This window comes from Arachis ipaensis, chromosome B06, assembly GCF_000816755.2.
Source record: "Arachis ipaensis cultivar K30076 chromosome B06, Araip1.1, whole genome shotgun sequence".
Taxonomy (NCBI): Eukaryota; Viridiplantae; Streptophyta; class Magnoliopsida; order Fabales; family Fabaceae; genus Arachis; species Arachis ipaensis.
This window is the reverse complement of record NC_029790.2, coordinates 16,923,305-16,932,588: the sequence shown is the minus strand read 5'-3', so window position 1 is coordinate 16,932,588 and position 9,284 is coordinate 16,923,305. Positions and strand designations below refer to the sequence as shown.

General features: G+C 40.9%; 1 protein-coding gene across 1 annotated transcript; it reads left to right on the top strand.

The window, feature by feature from the left end:
• On the top strand, positions 221-2,172 carry LOC107646412. Its single transcript, XM_016350596.1, has 2 exons — positions 221-1,075; positions 1,123-2,172. Exons 1-2 carry the CDS (start codon positions 221-223, stop codon positions 2,170-2,172), a joined length of 1,905 nt encoding a protein of 634 aa, XP_016206082.1.

Genomic DNA, 9,284 nt, shown 5'->3' with positions numbered 1-9,284 from the left:
CAGGTACACTCCTCCCCCTCTCCATTGCTCACACTCTCACGTCACGTCAGAAAGAAAAGCTCGGATACAAGGATCGGACGTTCAGCCTCCAGGGTGATAGTTCGGCAGTCATCCGTCACTGGAAGCCGATCTATTTCGCAGGCAAGAACAATTGGCGCCCACCATGGGGCCAAAAAACTAGATCTTTTTCTTTTTGGTCCCAATACTTTCACTCGTATCCATGGCTGATGTGCTACCTCCTTCCCCATCCGAACTTCTTCGGATGGTAACAGAGCTACAACAAGTCAATCAGCGTATGGCAAAAAAAAATCAAAGAATGGCTACCCAAATCGCCGAGCTGAACAATGCTCGGATCGAAAATAACAACACTCATCAACAACAACCAGAAGATAATGAACATCATTCCGACCCCTCCCACGTCTCGGAGACGATTCGAGTTGAGGGAGCTCAGCCTGAAGACGAGAATGAAGAGCCCAACGAACCCGTGGGACCCTTCACACCAGAAGTGATAAACTTCGAACTACCACGAAGATTCACCCTACCACTGACCCTCACACCTTACGATGGGCTCGGAGATCCGAAAAAGTTTCTCAAAAAATTCCCATCAATAATGATCGTTAACGGTGCATCTGATACTGTGTTATGCCGCTGTTTTCCGAATTATTTAGACGGTCCTGCACTTGATTGGCTTTGTGCTTTGCCTGCAGGTTCTATCTCACAATTTCAGCAGCTGGCCAAGCTATTTGAAGAACACTTCGCTGGATCTGCAATTTATCTGCATGACTCGGATTATTTGAATACGATCAAGCAGGGACAAAATGAAAGCCTGAAGGACTACATGACTCGCTTCATGAAAGTCGCCATCAGCATACCCGACCTCCACCCCGAGGTCCATCTGCATTCAATCAAAAGCAGATTCCGACCTAGGAAGTTCCAAGAAACCATCGTGGTAGCAAGCCAAAGACCCTTTCCAAGTTCCGCGAGAAAGCCAAAGGCCAAATTGATATCGAGGAACTCAGACAAGCTCGGAAGTCTGACAAAACATATTACAGAGACGAAGATAAAACTCCGAGCAGTAAGAAAAGTTTCAAACTAACCCCTCGATTTGATTCTTATATGCAGTTCAACACTAAGCGAGAGGACATAATCAAAGAGATTCTGAATTCAAAACTAATCAAGCCACCAAGGAAAGCCGGTACCTACCAAGATACTAAGAATGTAGACAAATCTAAATATTGTGCTTTCCACCAGAAGCACGGCCACGCTACTGACGATTGCGTGGTGGCAAAAGACCTCTTGGAACGACTAGCTCGGCAAGGTCACCTTGACAAGTACATTGGAGGTCACATCCAAAGACGTACAACACCTTCCACAGCCAATGATTCGTCCGAACAACAACACCGACGAAAAGAGAAGGTACCCTCAAGCCAACATGAAAAACCCCGAGGTATAATTAATTGTATTTCAGGAGGATACGCTAGTGAAGGATCCTCAAACTTGGCCAGGAAGAGATCGTTCCGAGCAATATGCTCGGTAGATGGACCACATCGCGAAGCTCATGTCGCAACCCAACTCCCGCAAGTGACGTTTACGCACACAGATTTCGATTCCATCATACAGAACCTAGATGACCATGTGGTTATCACGCTTCAATTGGGAGATCTGTTGGTAAGGAAAGTACTTCTAGATCCCGGGAGCAGCGCCGACGTTCTGTTCTACTCAACATTCCAAAAAATGAAGCTCAGCAACAACATCCTCCTGTCAACAGGGGGAGACCTTGTCGGTTTCAGCCCATATAATCTTATACTTGGCCGACCTTTCTTAAACAAGTTCGGCGCAATTGTATCTACAGTTCACCTGTGTGTTAAGTTTCCTCTGCAGGACGATCATGTTGTAACAATTCACGGAGATCATAAAGAGGCACGACAATGCTACAACATCAGCATTAAGCTCCCAAATCGTTCAAAACAACAAGTCAACAATGTCCACCTCACCACCAACAGCTCGGCATTAGCCGACCTAGATCCAAGAGCCGACTTTCTTGAACGACCTATGCCATCCGGTGACTTACAGAAAGTATATTTCAATAATGATCCTAACAAATTTACTTATGTAGGTACATCAATAAGCGCGGTTGAGCTAAAAGCCATAACCACCTTTCTACAAGAATAAGCCGACCTATTTGCATGGACGCCTTCTGACATGCCCGGCATCGACCCACAAATCATCAGCCATAAATTGGCTATAAACCCATTCGCACGACTAGTGCAGCAGAAGAAAAGAAAACTCGGCGATGAAAAGAAAAAAAAGCATCACTAGAAGAAACTCAAAAGCTGATTAATGCAGAATTCATTAAAGAAATCAGATTTACTACCTGGCTGACCAACATGGTAATGGTAAGGAAACAAAATGGTAAGTGGCGCATGTGCGTCAACTTTACTGACTTAAACAAAGCATGCCCGAAAGATTCTTATCCTTTACCATCCATAGACTCTTTGGTAGATAACGCTTCCAGTTATGCTACCTTAAGCTTTATGAATGCCTATTCGGGTTATAATCAAATCCTTATGCACCCCTCTGATTAAAGTAAAATGGCATTTATCACTGAATTTGGTAACTACTGTTATAAAGTTATGCCCTTTGGATTAAAGAATGCAGGAGCAACTTACCAGCGTCTTAAAGTAAAATGGCATTTATCACTGAATTTGGTAACTACTGTTATAAAGTTATGCCCTTTGGATTAAAGAATGCAGGAGCAACTTACCAGCGTCTTATGGTAAAATGGCATTTATCACTGAATTTGGTAACTACTGTTATAAAGTTATGCCCTTTGGATTAAAGAATGCAGGAGCAACTTACCAGCGTCTTAAAGTAAAATGGCATTTATCACTGAATTTGGTAACTACTGTTATAAAGTTATGCCCTTTGGATTAAAGAATGCAGGAGCAACTTACCAGCGTCTTATGGACAAAGTCTTCGCCAAACAGATCGGCAGAAATATAGAGGTATATGTCGACGACATGGTGGCCAAAAGAAAACTCGGCAATAACCATATCGATGACTTAAAAGAGATCTTTGCCCAAATACGCCATTACAACATGCGTCTGAACCCAGAGAAATGTGCCTTCGCTGTTCAAGGTGGTAAATTTTTAGGGTTCTTATTAACAAGCAGAGGCATTGAAGCGAACCCTGACAAATGCCGATAGAAGTGTATGTCGATGACATGGTTGCCAAGACAAAAATTGGTAAGAACCATATCGACGACTTAACAGAGATCTTCGGCCAAATATGCCACTACAACATGCATCTAAACCCGGAGAAATGCGCCTTCGCTGTTCAAGGTGGTAAGTTCTTAGGTTTTTTATTAACAAGCAAGGGCATTGAGGCGAATCCTGACAAATGCCGAGCAGTTGTAGGGATGACAAGCCCAAAAACAATAAAAGAAGTCCAACGCCTCACAGGAAGACTTGTTGCACTATCCAGATTTGTCCCATGTTTAGCTTCAAAGTCTATTCCTTTTTTCCAAACAATAAAAAAGAAAAACAAATTTCAATGGAATGACGATTGTCAGAGAGATTTTAATACACTAAAAACAACTCTCTCACAACTGCCGATTTTGCAAAAACCCTTACAAGGAGAAGATTTATTCCTGTATTTATCAGTTACTGATTGGGCGATAAGCTCTGCTCTTGTTACAGAAAAGGACAAAACTCAATATCCAATATACTTCGTCAGTAAAATTCTCCAACATGCCGAACTCAACTATCCGAGGATAGAAAAGCTGGCTTTAGCATTAATATTTTCAGTAAGAAGACTCCGACCTTATTTCCAGAGTCATGTCATCTATGTCAGGACCAATCACCCATTACGCCAGGTGCTACACAAACCAGAAATTGCAGGCAGACTTATTAAGTGGTCAATCGAATTATCCGAGTTCGACATCAGGTACCAATCAAGAGGACCGATTAAGTCACAATTTTTGGCTGACTTTATTGCAGAACTTACGATACCTTCAGAAGACGACCATACAAAACAATGGACTTTATATGTGGACGGCTCATCAAACAATGAGGGCTGTGGTGCCGGAATCCGTCTGTAGGCCGACGATGGCTTTATTATCGAACATTCCTTACACCTATCTTTTAAAGCCAGCAACAATCAATCCAAATATGAAGCCCTCGTCGCAGGACTCCGACTTTGTTTAGATCTCCAAATATCAGCCATAAAGGTATACTGCGACTCCCTATTGGTAGTACAGTAGGTAAACGACCTTTTCCAAGTAAAAGATCCTCTTCTTTCAAAATACCTACTGTTAGTAAAAGATTTAACTGCAAAATTTTCAAAATTCGAAATACAACACATACCACGAGAACAAAACCAAAGGGCCGACATCTTATCTAAACTCGGCAGCACACAATCCGACTTATCTACATTACATCAATTTACTATAACCTCTCCAAGTGTTAATCTAACAGATGTGTTAAGTGTTACACAGGAAAAAGAATGGCAGAATGAATTTATACAATATCTACAAACAGTTCATGTACCAGATAACATCGAGAATGCAAAAAGGTTCCAAAGACAAGCATCTTTTTTCACATTACCCAACGGAACTTTATACAGGCGAGGATACACTCGCCCATTGCTAAAATGCCTTACCAAAGCTGAAGCTGATATAGCATTGTCCGAAGCACATGAAGGAATTTGAGGAACACACACGGGAGCTCAGAGTTTAACCTCAAAAATCCTCCATGCCGATTTCTTTTGGCCGACTTTAAAACATGATAGCCAAAACAAGGTTCGGACTTGTGACAATTGCCAGAAACATGCACCACTCATACACATTCCTGTCGAGCACCTACATCATTCTGACGTTAGTTGGCCCTTCAACCAATGGGGGCTGGATATACTCGGGCCGTTCCCAACGGCACCGGGCCAGGTAAAATTTCTCATAGTTGCAATTGATTATTTCTCAAAGTGGGTTGAAGCCCAACCTTTAGCCAGGATTACATCCTAACAAATGATTTCTTTCGTTTGGAAAAGTATTATTTTCCGCTCATACACATTCCTGTCGAGCACCTACATCATTCTGACGTTAGTTGGCCCTTCAACCAATGGGGGCTGGATATACTCGGGCCGTTCCCAACGGCACCGGGCCAGGTAAAATTTCTCATAGTTGCAATTGATTATTTCTCAAAGTGGGTTGAAGCCCAACCTTTTGCCAGAATCACATCGCAACAAATGATTTTTTTCACTTGAAAAAATATTATTTGCCGCTTTGGCATTCCTCACCATATCATCACTGACAATGGTCGCCAGTTCGCCGATCAGAAATTTCAATCTTTTTTGCAGAACCTTAAAATCAAACAACATTTTGCCTCCGTTGAACATCCTCAGACAAACGGATTAGCAGAGGCCGCAAATAAGGTCATATTACATGCACTCAAGAAGAAGTTAGATGATGCTAAAGGACTCTGGGCCGAGCTAATACCTGAAATTCTTTGGGGATATAATACAACATCACAATCATCAACAAAAGAGACGCCATTCCGACTTATGTATGGCTCTGAAGCTATGATACCACTGGAGATCTCACAAGGCTCCACTAGAACTCAGCTCGGTAACCAAGATGAAGCTCGGCGAGCCGAGCTAGATATCATCGAAGAAATAAGGGACATAGCAACGCTACGACAATGCGCGGCACAACAGACAATAGCTCGGCGACACAATAAATCGGTAAGAAGCCGATCGTTTCAAAAAGGCGACTTAGTACTTCGAAAGACAGAGATGGCACGGAGACCACCATCCCATGGAAAACTCGCAGCAAACTGGGACGGTCCATACCAAATTATAGAAGTCCTCGGCAACAGAGCATACAGACTAGAATCGATAAATGGTACACCGCTACCCAATACATGGAATATTTCCTCGCTTAAGAAATTTATAGTTAAAAGTCAGGGATAGGCTTGTACTCTTTTTCCTACTACCAAGATTTTTCCCAAAGAATTTTGCTTGGAGAGGTTTTAACGAGGCTAGCTTACCTGCACCTTTGTTTTCAAAGGTCCACCAATTTATTGTATATGAGCAATAAAATTTATCTCATTCTTTTAAACTAAAGTATATACCAAATGTATTCCTCAATCATTTTGATAATTTCTTTCACAATTAACAGAATAGATACAAATTTATCTATTGTCAATCTCAAATACATTCAAACGACGAACATTTTTGTCTAATTGCAATCTATCTATAATCGGCAATCATATCATACAAACAAAAAGGGAATATTCTTAACAGAAATTCAAATCAAAAGCTTTTTCAAACAACTCAAAAGCGATTCCCAACATACTATATGAACAAAGTCAAACAACTCTATCAGCAAAACTACAAACTTCAAGTAGCAATTATCACAAGGTATTATCCATTACATCGATGGCAACAAAGTATTCAAAACAAAAACAGTTCTACTAAACAGAACATTACAAATGGCACAAAAGCATACTAAACATTCTCAGCCTCATCTTTGGCAACACCATCATCCTCGACCATCTTTCCATCTCGGACGATCTTTCCAGGATCCATCTCAGACGGATCCACTTCTGGTGCAAGGAACTTCGCCTGTAAACATGCTCTTTCAAATCCCTCAACAAATGAGTCCAAAATTTCATCACCTTTCTTTTTCTCCATCTCTTTAAGCCGAGCAGTTACCTCAATCAGTCGAGATTCCATGCTCGCCAAATCAGCTTCCTTTTTCTTCAAATCCTCAACGTCCTTAGCATAGTTATCTTTTGTCTCTTTCAACTGCTTCTCAGTATCAGTCAACTTAGTCTGTAACTCGGCAACAATACCTTTGCTCTTACTCAACTCTTCTTTCAACAATAAATATTCCTTGTTTTCAACAGTCACTTTCTTATGTTTCAACTCCTGGCTATGCCCTAGACTGGCTAACCGCAAACCAACAACCTACAAACCATAATAACTCCAGGTCATATAAAATATCCTACTACCAAAATAGAATAACTGTATAAACAAGGTCGGACATTACCTGCATATATTGCCCGATCGCCATTTCACCGACCTCGTTCGCCAGAGAAACATCGGCTAAAGACTAACAATACTCGTCCGCCACAGCCATATAAGGATAATCCTTCCTCCATAAAGACAAACCCTCGCTCTGATTAGACATTTCATTAAGCTTTTTATGGTTAACCATAAAAGCTTGAATTTCTTCTAAGGAAACCCCCTGCTCCTTTCCACTAGAGTCCTCAGACAACTCTACCACGTCTGACTTCCTCTTCTTTGGAATCACTTTTCTACGCCCCTAACGAGGCTGACTAACTTCTCCAACCACCGCCCCTTTTTCACGGTTTGACGACGACACTTCTTTTTCCAAATTCTTACTTTTAAATCGAGACCTCAGAGATGCAGCTGAAATGCCCGGGTATTTATCACCTGCAGAACAAATACACCATCTGTCAGAAACTCCTAGAAAAATAATATACAAACAAAGAAAACCCCAAACTCACCCAACTACTCTAAGACAGCATCTTTATCTTCTTCCCACTTGAGTAACTCATACATAGAAATCAGATCCTTACGATCAATATTCTCAACCAAGAACTCAATCAAACACACATTTTTCGAAGATATAATCTCGGGACCGAGTATATTTTGAGGTTCCGAGCACCACCATAACGGAAACCTCTCCGCCAGATTCTCATCAACATAAAAGGGAAAGTCTTTTTCCAAATTCCTAACCTTAAGATACATTTCCTTAAAATCCTTAAAAGAGGATTTATATAACTTGAATATACCAAATCCAGGGGTACTGTTGAAATTAATCCAACCCCCTTTCCACACCCCCTTTGCTTGAAATAGAGAAAAGAACAAATCCACTAATGGCGTCTCCTCAAGAAATTCCATCAGAATCTCGAAGGAACGTAAGAACTCCAAGCCATTAGGATGAAGCTGAGATGCAGCACAGTTTAACTGTTTCAACACCTGACACTCAAACTCCGTAAATGGCAACTTCACTCTCAACTCTTCTAGAACACAGCTGTGCATGTAGAAAAATTCGAATCCCTGCCCCTGATAATAAACCCTATCATCACTATTACATGGCAATAACTCAACTTGTACCCCAGTACCAGCCCTTACAACCTTCGCTGCGTTCACCTCCTTAACAGCAGCATCATCACGAAATAAGGACACTCGGGACTTCACATCCTCACTAACTCAGTCATAAGACCAGTCAATCTCACTCTTTTTCTCCTTCTCAAACCCCATTAAGAAAAACAGCAAGCAAACAAGAAGAGGGAAAAAATGAACTAGTAAATCAGAAGCAAGAAGACAGAGCATACATACCTCTATTATTCATTCTGTTCCCAAAGAAACAAAACCCAAACGTCAAATGATACCAGGGTAAAACTTCAAGTAAGAAACCAATAAATCCAATTAATCCCACCACAAACAAATGTTTCAAATGATGAAACTGCTGCGTTAGTCAGATCAAACGACGCAGTCCACTTTGGAAACATAACAAGTCTTTATTGCACTCATCAATGTTTTTCTCTCCTCAGTAAAAAGGGGACACGACTCCCCACGTCAAAACAATAATTTTTTTAATGAAGTACGTTGAACTGGGGGCTCACTCAACAACCTATCCAACCGAGTTAACTCATCAAGAAGCTCAACCTGCTTCATTAAAAACTCTCCTCAGGCTAAGCTTGGGGGCTATGATATGGCAGTTATCAATACAAGTTATAACTCGGTATCGCACGTTATAACTCGGCTTTTATGAGCTATAACTCGGTCATTTAATATTCCCGTCATAACCGACGTCCAAATAGAAGAGTCAGTTACATTATCAACCCTTTTAAACCCGACGTTAATGCTCGGAACAGAACGGACGAGAAACCCATCATATAAAAGTAAGGTAAAATATTTTCTTGAGAGAATTCGAATAATACATTATACTGACTTAAACTTTGGAATACCTTTGCAGGTACACTCCTTCCTCTCTCCATTGCTCACACTCTCACGTCACGTCAAAAAGAAAAGTTCGGATACAAGGATCGGACGTTCAGCCTCTAGGGTGATAGTTCGGCAGTCATCCGTCACTGGAAGTCGATCTATTTCGCAGGCAAGAGCAGTATTTTATAACAATATTATATTTATTAATTAATTATTTAGGTTTATAATTTTTAATAATAAAAAAATATTCCAAAAAATTATCATCATATAATAATAATAATATTTTATACTAATTAACAGTTACTACTATA

Excerpts from the sequence above, each read along its gene's own strand:
- LOC107646412 (XM_016350596.1), top strand. The coding sequence starts at position 221 with ATGGCTGATGTGCTACCTCCTTCCCCATCCGAACTTCTTCGGATGGTA. Across the intron at positions 1,076-1,122 it reads CGAAGATAAAACTCCGAGCA|TTCAACACTAAGCGAGAGGA; the intron begins GTAAGAAAAGTT and ends TCTTATATGCAG.